The sequence below is a fragment of the Gasterosteus aculeatus genome, chromosome 7 (genome assembly GCF_964276395.1).
Source record: "Gasterosteus aculeatus chromosome 7, fGasAcu3.hap1.1, whole genome shotgun sequence".
In the NCBI taxonomy this organism is placed as follows: domain Eukaryota; kingdom Metazoa; phylum Chordata; class Actinopteri; order Perciformes; family Gasterosteidae; genus Gasterosteus; species Gasterosteus aculeatus.
Window position 1 is genome coordinate 12,773,733 of NC_135694.1, and position 12,436 is coordinate 12,786,168.

A 12,436-nucleotide genomic window follows, 5' to 3' on the forward strand; every position below is an offset into this window, starting at 1 on the left:
AAAACAACCAGTGGAGCGAGGCTTTGGCCGACTAGGTTGGATGCGGCGTGCAGGAGAACTGTCGACAAACCAACTCACGAAGAATGAAGCGTCCTTGGAATCCCAACGAATAAAGCCTAGTTTATGCTTCTGCGTTTTCAGAGCGACGCAAGGAAACGCAGACGCAAGATCCCCTTGCGTGTCCCTTGCGTGCCTTTTCACACCTCCTTGCGTGCGTCAACCTATTTTTCTGCAGGAGGCTTGCGTCGAAAGCGACGCAAGCCTCCTGGTCTGCTAACTACATCCTTTACGGAGTCACACATTTCCATTTTCATCACGGACCCATCTGTTACGTATTTTCCCCCACAACTTTGTACACCCCTCGACCGGCAAACAGACGTTTGCAGAGATCTCCCTCCATGAGTCAGAGGCTGTAGAAGTGGTGATATTTACGGATTTCTTCCGACAAAAGTTATTCAATCTGATCCGTTCTCTCGTAAAAATCTTTGTTTTAATAATGGCGGTATTGTGCTATGAAACCGGAAATGTGATACATAAAGGATGTAGTTAGCAGACCAATCACAGCCTTGCGGGCTGCAGGAGGCTTGTGTAGCTTTTGACGCAAGCCTAGAAAAATGGGTCGACACACGCAAGGACGCAAGGAGGTGTGAAAAGGCGCGCAAGGGACACGCAAGGGGGTCTTGCGTCTGCGTGTCTTTGCGTCTCTCTGAAAACGCATAAACTAGGCTTTAGGCCCGCCCCCAAATGCTCTCATTGGTTGAGATGTGTGCTCAACCAATACTGATCACCACCCCCCCTCTGTTGACCCATGTGTTTTGTGTGTGTCTATATAGAGCCAGTAAGCAACAGACTTTCAAAATAATATTTTATTAAAATTGCGTTAATAGTCAAAGTAATTGCCGCAGTTTTAACTGTGCTTTAACTTGCCACAAAGTAGTTCTATGCAACATGGTATTTGTAAAATAACATGCAGTTGGACAGTGTGTGTGTGTGTGTGTGTGTGTGTGTGTGTGTGACCGCCTGCTCCACAAGTAATTTATCACACGAACTGTGTTTAGACTAGAAACTGTTTCCATGTGAAATGGGCGTCTCCTAACCTGGACCACTATTTAAAAAAGGGACTAAAAATAACACACAAGGGAAACAACATGCCAGCTTATTGACATACATGATTCAGTGGTGCACGAGCTGTCTCAATCTTCCCTGCAGCTTCTGGGCCCATCATGCTTGAATCATTTTGTACATTATTGTCTACTACTTGTATCGTTGTTTCCCCGAGACAGTAGTCAGGCGAACAGTTCGGCCAACGGGGGTGCTCTCTGTCCGCTGGTGCGAGGGCCATGCGCACATGACATATTTGCACATGTGTCGGGACAGAACTGCCATGCAAGGGTCCTTTCCAGGCACGATTACGTGCGCTCGTCTCTCTTGACATATTACCCAAGAATCACTATTCACTGTGCACGGCAGTTCTGCCCACCAGCGGATAGAGAGCGCGCCACAACCACCCCCGGCCGGTTACCGGTATTTCGCTGTGTTTATCCGCCACTATTGGCTTACATGAAAGCGGTCCGTGAGGCAAAAAAGCTTGGGCACCCCTGCTCTAACCCACAGGTTGTCAAAGATTATCAGTCTCAATCTGTCTCTGTCAGTGTTTACAGCTGAGCGGCAGCAAACAAAGTGTGTTCTAGGAAATGTTGGATGTCTTTGAAATCCTTGAGTATGACTATCATAGAGGCCTTTGCCTCTGCAAAATGTTTTAGGGATTAGGGCCGAAATACTAGAGGTAGAAAGTCTCAGAGCTGGGTGGGACCCAAGAATGGAGGCAGAGGAGGAGGTTGTCTAGCTCCCGGCAAGTCCCCGAAGACAACACTGACCTTTGAGCCATGGAAGCTTTTGTTCTTCTTTGGATCAGAGAAGGTGGGTGTCAGATGCGAGGTGTTGGGGAGCGTAGGCAGCTTCAGGTGCTGGGTGAACAGGGAGGTGGAGCCCTCCTGCATTACCATCACCTCGCAGAGAAACGGCAGCAAACCACAAGGATCAGATTCCTGTATTCTATATTCATTCACATCAAATAAAAGGTTTTATGATTCTAATCTAAAAAGGAATGGATCAAAAGGGTACGCCCTTGGAGACCGTAAGCTACAAGAAGAAGAGTTTTGATCTGTCTGTGATGTGCATTAAACCAGTGTTTCCCCTAGGTTTATAACTTCAGAGGGAGGGGCGGCCCCTGTTATAATGAGGAAACACTGATGTCTCTGTCCAAAGTTCAAAAGCACACTATGCACCTCCAAAGCTCCTCGGTGAATGTGTACCACCTTTCTCTCGCCAAAACAAAAATCTGTTGCTGGGCTCAGCTGCCAACGTCTGGACTATGGCAGAAGAATTAACCAATACAGGACATTTTTCTTGTCTTACTTTTGAAAGAAATAAAGTGAATGTACCTGAGGCACTGGAGGGTAAGTCTCCCAGCCACAATAAACATGCTGGTATAATTACACAGAAACAGTTTGTAGCCACTTTCTAGAATCATCCAAGTTCTTAGTCATCTTCAGTCAGTCAAGCCGTTTCACCCTGAGCCCCAAATTATGGTAAAAATCTTACTTTAGAGTCTTCTGAACTTCGTTTGTGAGGATCCCGTTGCTGTTAAAAGGAGAACAACAAAGATTTACACTTTCATTCTCTCACATTCAAAAGAATAGCTAAGGCAAAAACCCACTTACATTATTAATATTCAAAACAGTGGAACAAGGCGTGGTATGGTAGGTTTGAATTCAAAGAAATGGATCTTTAAGTGGGGAGACACAACAGAGAATGTGAGTTTTGATATAGTCAATGACAAGTCCTTTTGAGGCTGAGAAGGGGATGCAGGCCAAAGTAAATAAAGAGCACTTAGCTCCAGTCATAAAAGGCCTAGGCATCAGGGGTCCTCTGGCAGGGGACCAACACTAAGGAAGCAACCCTAGTTGCGTCCTCAGTCCTTGCTAGGGATCATATGAGGGTGTTAGATACATTGGAGCCTGCTTTGCTTGATCCACCTCAGACTGCTCACCTTTACCACAGCAGCATCTACACGGCGAGCATTTTCCTCCATATTCAAGTGAAGATGTGTGAATGTCCAACATCATTTGGTCAATGGATGCCAGAGGTGTCAGGTAATGAAGTACAAACACTACGAATATAAATGTTGAGTATCTATATTTTACTGGAGTATTTATTTTTGAAGACAACTTTTTACTTACATTTTCACACAAATATCTGTACTTTCTACTCCTGCCTTTTCTGAACGGCACAAACCGATCTCAGTTGAGTATGTAGCGACAAAGGTGTGTGTACGTCCTCTGACTCATGTCATTTAGCAGTCACTGGAAAATGGGTTCTGGTTTTATCTGTTTATGTTATATAGCATGCAGGTTGATACATTTGTCCCTCTGTTTCAGTGTTGCCTCTCTGAATATCGCCATGTTCACAGGTCACATGATCTGGAGGCACCTTCCGATCATATTGTAACGGACTGACATGTTCTGTGAGCGAGGTTACACATTAAGATTTTGTCCTTAATGGATTTATTTTCCCCCTTACATTACTTGTATACTTCAAGTAGTTTTGAAACCAGTACTTTTATACTTTTACTTTAACTCTAGTATCTATACTTCTACTTGAGTAATGAATGTGAATATTTTTGACACCTCTGATGGAGGTTTCAATCAAAATCTTCTTAGCTTTACATTTACAGACCAGTATATTTCTTTCATGAACACTTGAATGTGCTGATTTCACTCTTTTCTGCATATCTTCAAGCATTTTCGTCAAGGCAGGCCATTCTACTGAGGACCTCCCAACTGCAAGAACAGTCTTCTTCTCCTCTGTCACCCTGCGACACCTTTCAGCAGCGTTTTGACACGATGAACTACCACATCCTTCTCTCCACCTTCTTTCATATCCTCCCTTCTGCAACTCCCCTCATCTCTCATTTTCCCACATGCCTTTTCCTACTACAGTTATGCCAATTACTTTTTCCCGGCCCGAAAGACAGTTGACAGCACAGACCGAAGGAGCGAGCTGAGGATGGCCCCGGGCAATCGTACATCATGAACATTGGATGCTTAATGTCAGGCACAACTAAATCATGGCTGATGTAGGGTTTTTCCTCCTGAAAAACTACTTTTGCTTTGGATCACATTGGTGGGTTTAATTTAGTTTCAGCTGTTATTTAAAGGTTTAATCAACATTAAACATTTGATAGGACTTGGTATTAAATACCAATATTAAAAAGGTCAGGGATTGAGACCAAAGAAAATCTGGATGCATGCATGGTAACCCTAGACCTATATAGAGCTTTATGGACAGTAAGGCTGGACAACTTCTGGAAGGCCCTTTCATCATTTGTCAGCCTGCTGTCAGCTCATTTTGAGATTGGCTTTGTTAAGTTTACAGTATGCAGAGTTATATGATGCAGCTAACAAAACAAAGAAGATTCCACTAGGGAACCAATCTGACTTTTAAGGGCCAGCCCTAAATTGCCAGGCCTACAAATGACTTTTCTCATAGGATTTGTTAACAATAAATATATTATCAGCCTTATTCTTTAAATATGTACATAATGAAACGGCTAATCCACTGTGGCAGACATAAGGCAGGTTAAATGGAACGGTTTTAATGTGAAACTGAATGAGTGTTTCTCAGGACATAGTCCTGAACTCCGCCTTCCCTGAAGGAAAAATACTACGTTTTTCATTCTAGGCGGGTTGCAGTACTGTAAACATACAGTCCCCGCCTCCCTCTTAAACTCTTACCCCTCCGGCTTTCAGCAGCTTCCTTCGAAATTCCTCTGTTGGGTTGTTGAAGGTGAGCTTCTCACAGCGCAGATGATTGACAGGTGGGTGGCCCTCCAGGTGAAGGAACAGATCGTAATCAAAGCGGACTTTCTTGGGTTCTTCCTGAGGAGAAGTGGTGTTCCACCGAGAGAGGCAAAAGAACGGTCACATCAGGACTTCACCAACACCACTATGCTGCACTCCTTCAGATCCAAACTACATTCTGCTTCTCCAGAGTGACTCCAATGATTGAGAGAACCAAAAGTTTAATGAAGCATTTTAAACTGCTCTAATGGTAAATCCATTAATAGTAAAACTATTATTGGTGCATAATGAAAGTGCTGCACAAAAATGTCTCGCTCTTCAGAAATGAGGAAGAATGGTTTGCTACCATCACACAACCCAACAAACCTGAAGAAAGAGCAGATTAAGACTTTCAATGAATACAGTATTAAAACAGTGAGTAAAACTGTTCAAATATACCTTATTTTTGAAGTAAACTTCAATAGGCAAGATGAAGCCTGCGTATCCAGACTCCTCCACTTTGTAAGGTGGGTCCTTGCACACTGAAATGAAAGAGATTTGATGTTAAATTGAAGCCATCAACCTTCAACACAAGGTCAGTCCGTCATTTCTATGCTGCCTGTCCTTTTTACAGGATTGTCGGGGGGCTGGGTCAATCCCAGCCAACACACAACGCACAGCCTGGATTGGTTACCAGTCAATCGCAGGACGAACACGCTGTGATGATTCAGCACATAAAACGTAAAATGTTGGAGTCCTTGATGAGGAGGGAGGGAGTTCAACAGCAGTCACTTCAGAATCCTACTCCTGTTCCGCTTTGCATTGAGGAACGTAACGTCCCTCCGGTAGGTCTAAAGGTGTTCATCATCCAGCTTGACAAGCACGATAAGCTGGCGTTAGCTCGTTAATAGCAGTAGAAAAGCAAGGGTGATATAGTTTGCAAGACACGTTTTTATTACAGTCATTTTTTAATCTGGGGCGGTATGGTCATGTGGCGGTTAACACGGGCGCCTCACAGCAAGAAGGTCCTGGCCTCGACTCAACCCAGCAACCTTTGTGTGAGGAGTCTGCATGTTCTCCCCATTTCTGGATCGCACCGGGTTCTCCAGCTCCCACAGTCCAAAGACATGCTCTGGGGATTGGGTTGATTGGTGACTCTAAATTGCCCGTAGGTGTGTGAATGGTTGTTTATGTGTCAGCCCTGTGATTGGCTGGCGACCAATCCAGGGTGCACCCAGTCTCTTGCCCGATGTTAGCTGGGATAGACTCCAGCCCCTCCGCGACCCTGCGTGCACATCCACACCCATACGGGCAACATAGAAACCCTGATGTACCTAATCCCCAAAGCATGTGGGAGGAAGCGGAGTACCCGGCAAGAGCCCACGCAGACACGGGAACTCATGCAAACTCCACACAGAAAGGCTGCTGGGAAGTTTCTGACCCAGGCCCTTCTTGTGCTAACCACCACACTACCGTGCCGCCCCGTCAACATGAGGTGACTTAACTAAACAGAGCGACAGGTTTAATCGTTTAACTTCAAGAAAATGAAAAGCAGCTGCCTCCATTCAAACACTGTTGCACAGCAGTGGTGTGCGTGTGTGTGAGTGTGAGTGTGAGAGAGAGAGAGAGAATTGGTGGCTGCTGGGAAAGAGAACACAAAGTCCTCACCACTATTAAAATGATCACATTTCTCACAAAAAACGGTTACGTGTATATGAATATATGCGCCTTTCCTTGTGAAAGTCACGTCGCTTAATGAACGGAGCCATCAAGTCTGCGTCTCCATTCTCATGAGATCTCATTAGCTCTCGTTCACACTGTCTCTGCTGGTAAGGATGCAACTAATGGGGTATAAATTAGGACCGGAGTCTTTAAAGCTTCAGAATACACCTAGATGGTGACACAATGAAGCCCCCCCTCCCCCACACTCCCATGGGCCTTTCAAGACAAACAAACTACAAGAGCTCAGGTGTTCCTCCTCGTAGGTGTGTGTGTGTGTGTGTGTGTGTGTGTGTGTGTCTCTCCCGGTGGACTCTGCCTGGAGAGAAGTACCAATTAAGTGCACATATGCAGCAACCTGATTGGGTTTCCTGGAAGAGCAGATGAAAGCACGTCTTAGCTCTGGTTCTTTAGAGACTTCCACTGTGACGCAAATCATGAATAAAAGGTTAATCAAGATGTCAGAAAAAGTGCCACAGACAGATAATTACTGAGCTAAAAGTTCTTTTCAGTTCAGGAATAAATAAAAAAAAAAGTTGTGCGACTCGATGTCTAGGATGCATAATACAAGAGGTGTAGCACCTTACAAACATACTCAGTCCATTACTATAGTACCAGTCATGCAGGAAGTAAACCCACATTAATTGGTTTCTCAGTTAAGATTCTTTTAGATTGTTGATAAAGTACCAATATGATAAGAAGTAACTATCCAACTTCAAGATAACCCCCCATTACCATTTAATCTTGATTAAGGACACTTGTACTATACTGACTCAAAAAGCTGGACTGGGTTTTGGTAACAATACAACAGATCTCAGAATTAAAAAGGTTGAACTTTGAGTTGTTGGAGTACAATACATTATTTAAATAATCAAATAACAATCCAGTACATTCATATCAATGTATTTAGAACTTTCAGGCCTGGTGTTTCCACAGTGAGGAATACAGCCCGTTAAACACTAGTGTCGGATTGATGGCTACGCTGAGGTCGACCTCACCACTGGGGCCCGAGCCATTCAAAACCCCAATACCGCTGAGCAAATATTATGGGTTAGAGTTAATTGTGCAAGTGGGTCAGGTTCAATTACAGCAGCCTAAAAGATCCCATTCACCAGCAGCCCTTTCTATAAACTAAGGTGGATGATAGACCACATAAACTCTGTAGACATGTTATGTCATATTTCTCTTGTTTTCGTGGACAGCTGGGTAGACGTGAGAGCTGGACCTCCCAGTTAGATGATCCTGTAAGCACTCCCTGATGGACAACTGATGTAGTGGTGACTATTGCGGTTACTTATTAGCTGACATATTGCCTGCACACTGTTAAAATACACCAAGTGGTGACCTGGTGGTTTAAGGTTCGAACGGCCACAAAACAGCCACTTCCTACTCAACCAGGATCTCTGAGGCTTCAGTCATTCATTTTTCTTCTTCACCCTACGGTCAATATCTATTAAAAGTCACACAATCCCCCAGAATTTGTGATTGACCCAACATACATAAGGAAATGAAAGTAGTTAACTGAGCAAATCTCCACAGGGATAATGGAACTATTCTCATAACCAATTAATAATGTAAGTCAAAGTGGCAAACATGCACAGGTTTCAGCCTAAATTGAAATAATTTGATGCTTGCCTTTGTTAAATATTTAAAAAAAATCAGTAAAAATGTGATATTAAGAGGGGTATTAAGAAAGTGAATGGAGCGGCCATTGTGTTATGTTATGACGCATTCAAGCTTCAATTCTGTTCAATAAAAAGGCCACTTCTCAAGTTACCATGATGTGTTCAAATGTAGCCCTGTAAAATGTAGTTGAACAGCAACATAATCTCCATCGTTTCCCTCCATCATTATACTGGGGGGCGAGTCAGAAAATGACTGTGCCCGTTGGTAACCCTTCCCAAAGCTACCTTGGGAAAACATCTGCATCTGAATTGTGTGTTTTTATGCAAACAAACACAATGAATGACAATAGCAAAGAAAACGGTGGAAATGTTGCAATAGGATGTTGATATGATCCGTCTGGAGCCTTCTATACAAGTTAGCATATGCCCAGATCGCAAAGACGACGGTTGGGTAGGAGACTACCACGTGACATATACCCACATCCATTGTGGAAAAGAAAAGATGAGGTAGAGGTGAGAGGATGTGCTGCATTGTTCACAGTCTTAGAGGTTTAATAGTCTGATTAAAAATGTTAAACTTGTTGCAGCCCTAAATATAACACTTTAATACAATAAAACATGGCAAACCAATCATGTTTAGCAGCCTCCCGACGGGCCTTTTATTAGGAATGACGGAGACTTCAATACTGAATTCCAAACTGCACAAACTAAGTGATGGGTCATGTTATGGTGAAAAGGAGGAACCCAGCTAGCGATGAGCAGGAGAAGTCAGGGCAGCATCTGGGCTGAGGTCCAGTAGTTCAGTTGGAAAAGGTTGCCATTATCTGAAGGGTGTCTCAGAGGCACAATGCAACCGCTGACCTGTAAACAAAACCTGCCCGTGGTCACAGAGGCTTTCAAGGAGGGACGAGGTCGGGTTGTTTATGAACGCACCCTCACTTTAAACCAAGATGCCAATCACAGAACAATGCCAGTCACTATGTGTTTGCCCTTTCCACACAGACTGCTTTGTAATGAGGCCAGGCTGGAGGACATAAGACATCACTTGAAAATAAGAAAGTACTTAGGGAGGCTCATTCGCTGATTTAATGTTAATCCCTCGGTCTCTGCAGTAGAGACGTTCATCTCAGCGTTACTACGGGTTTCTCTATACTGCGTCGGGGAAACATTCAAGTTTGTGTCGGAAGCCGACGAGCTGGACGAGCGGCCGACCAGTTAGCAGTAGTGATGTGAAAAGGTTAACGGGTTGAACATGCCATGCACGCCTCACTTCTCATTATGTTAACTAGCTTCTCTTTATTAAACCGAGGCTCATTTGAAATAAGAAACAAAAGTCGTAAAGACGACACATGAGCATGCCGGTCAAAGAAGAAAGATTCATAAACACCAGGAGCCCTTTCTACACTAATCCACAGGTGTGACACAGCGCTCCCCTCACGGGACCAAAAAAAAGAAAGAATAGTGCACTAAAGTGAGGGGGTTGGGTCCAGCTCCCAGGGAAGCCTCTGATAAACAGGGCACACCGGGGGGAGACTCTCCCCTGGGAAGCATCATGCGTACATGTTCTGACATTTGATCTACTCAAGTGCTCCCTCAGAAACTCTATATTGCAGATATTGCTATATTCATCCTACTAGGGGTTGTCAACTCCATCCATCTGGCCAATTAAAGGAACCACAGCCTGAGCCTGAGTCCTGGGCAACCTGTAGTTCAATCATATTAATTCTGTTTGTCAATGTCAAGCAACAGGTCAATGTACAGATATGCTGAGAAGAGCCATCGGTGTTCTTTGATGTGAACTTGCAGATCTGGCTGCAATCAAAGACAAATGACTTCAACACGGACGTCCTGAATGGATGGAATGGATTCTCTGTCCATGGACTAAGAGACGGGTGCCCAATAGGTTGAGTGAAAAGTAGCTTGCGAGCCAAAAAAGTATGGCCACCCCTGGACTGAGGGATGCAAACAGTCTGCTGTAACAAACGAGTAAAAGGAAGAGCTACAGTTCTAGTTGGAAATGATTTCCCCCTTTATTTATCTCACTGAGGAAAGCGCTTGCCGCTCATCTACTAATTACTGACTAATCCTCCAGCGTAGGTGTGTGGAAGTGCCGTAAATAAGAGACAAATGTTTTATGGCACGGCGACAGACAGACAGCCCTTATAAAGCACGCTCCAATAAACCACTTCCTCCTCCCTGCTTTCATTGACTGAACCGAGGGACAGCGGGCATTTACAGCTCAGTTCCTGTTTTTTGGTGGTCTATCTGCACCTCCTCCCCTTCCCCCTCTTTCATGGCAGCAGAAGCAGCCGGCCTGCAGCTCTCTTTGTGTTCAGTCCATACAAGTAGCAATGATTGCTCAAGAATCGTAAAACAATTACTGGCAAATTCCTGCAGCCCTTTGATTTCTGCTAGACGCTGAGGGGTGGGGCGTGGGGACTGAGGAGGGGGTGTTAGGAGCCTTTACCCAAAATGTTAGTTATTTTCATCCATGTACAACCTGCCGATACTTGGTCCCTAATGCACACATCATCTCAGAGACTACTGCTGCTGCTCAGAAATAATCAGCAGGTCTGTAGTGATGGATTTCAGTGAGCCAGGAGGCCGGTGGGGAAGATCCTGTTCCTTACTCGCCAACACAGATTCCAGGCCTTCCGTCTCTTTGGGTGGAGTTCCCGTTTACCTCTTTATAATACACAACTTTATATGACGTTGCTTCCTGATCTCCCTGTGTGTTTTAACTGGTGGTAAAAACCGTGTGATGTCCCCGTCAACCATGCATTATGTCAGTTGCACCTGAGAAGACCCTGTATCAGCAGCTGAACGCTCTTTGCTCATCCCACACAGGGTCCTGTCCGGTTTGTCATCTTTTTTAAAATTAGACACAATCACTTCAATTTGTTTCAGCCAATAAACAAAACTTGTGGAAATGTGTCACTTGATGAACTATTGAAATACAATTCCATTATTCAAAGTCTCCTCCACAAAACAACTCATCATCACACACTAGAATCACTTTGTGTACAGTTTACACACTCAATCGTAAATCCTATTATTATTATGGAAACTAATCAGTGGTGTAACTAGTTGTTACTCGGGCTTGTGTTGTGGTGTTTTACGCTGTTAAAGAGTTGCACCAACAAAACTTGTGCCCAAGAAAAGAGCTTTGTCAGCTGTTTGGAGGTTTTGAAAAATCCGACATGGATCAGAAAACAATTTATTGAAGTTTGTCGAGCTGCTGGTATTACCACTGGTGGCAACACAAACAGCTGTTCACCTCTCACTGGCCCCCAGTGGTGAAAAAACAGCGGTGAACAGCTGATCAGGTGTCCCTTTTCAGCATAAATTAATAAATGGGTTCACTCTAAAGAAAAAAATCTATACAGCGATACAGTTAGTATCTTACAAAATACCGTGATGAGAATTTTTGGCCATATCGCCCAGAACAAGTACAGAGGTCCAACACTGGTGGAGTTGGTATTATTTAACAATATATGGGGCTCGGATTTAAGGAAACTACAATGTATCCCAGGGTTGTAGTCCTCCATTTACCAGCAGCCTGAAGACAGAAAAGATGTGGCAAGTGTTCTCAGTTAAAAGTCATGACCCCACTATTGTTACTGTACAAAAGGGATATCAATACTGGTCACAGATCCCATTAGCAGAACACAGGAATGCAGCGCAGCTTCTGAGACGTAGTGAGCATGAGGATGTGAATCTGATGCAGCGCTTCCCCTAAGCATGCGTCCGTGTCAATCGAGTCGGAACTCTGCCGCGCGCGATACAGAATGCGGCGTAAACGCGTGACCATGTAGACAGAAATGACATGCTGTTTTATGTGTGAATAAGATAAGGAACATAAGGCCATTTAGTGCAGCATTTTCCCTTAACTGTTTTTTTTAGTGTTACATTTGCAATTCTCCACAGCTCTTAACGGAGTTCCCCCCGTCGGGCAAACACAGACATGGAAAAATAATGGTGTCCAACTGTCCGTCCCACCCCCGTCAGTTGGTCAATCTGTCAGCACCCCTTTCCCCCCCAAAAGGTGTTAAGCAAGGGGAACCACTTTGTCATTTTTTAATGAAAAAAAAACAATATATAGACCTGTTCAATAGGAAAGGTAACATTAAAGGACATCTGTTGTGCTCCGGTGCTATATACAAGCTCAAATTTAAGAAAGTTAAGCTGACGTTCTAGGGGTACGGTGGTGCCCCCCTAATATAATGGGGGAACACTGATGTATAGGGGACT

At 44.2% G+C, this 12,436-nt stretch overlaps 1 protein-coding gene across 7 annotated transcripts in view; it reads right to left on the minus strand.

Annotated features, from left to right (window-relative positions):
* Nucleotides 1–12,436, minus strand: part of mllt3 (MLLT3 super elongation complex subunit) — a 38,029-nt gene that overhangs the window by 15,634 nt on the left and 9,959 nt on the right. For all 7 annotated transcript variants that reach the window (XM_078105775.1, XM_078105773.1, XM_078105774.1 and 4 more), the window contains exons 3-6: nt 5,301–5,383; nt 4,797–4,940; nt 2,605–2,643; nt 1,878–2,009 (exon numbers count right to left, since the gene is read on the minus strand). In XM_078105775.1, the coding sequence (XP_077961901.1) occupies nt 1,878–2,009; nt 2,605–2,643; nt 4,797–4,940; nt 5,301–5,383 (398 nt within the window). The remainder of the gene's footprint in view (nt 1–1,877; nt 2,010–2,604; nt 2,644–4,796; nt 4,941–5,300; nt 5,384–12,436) is intronic.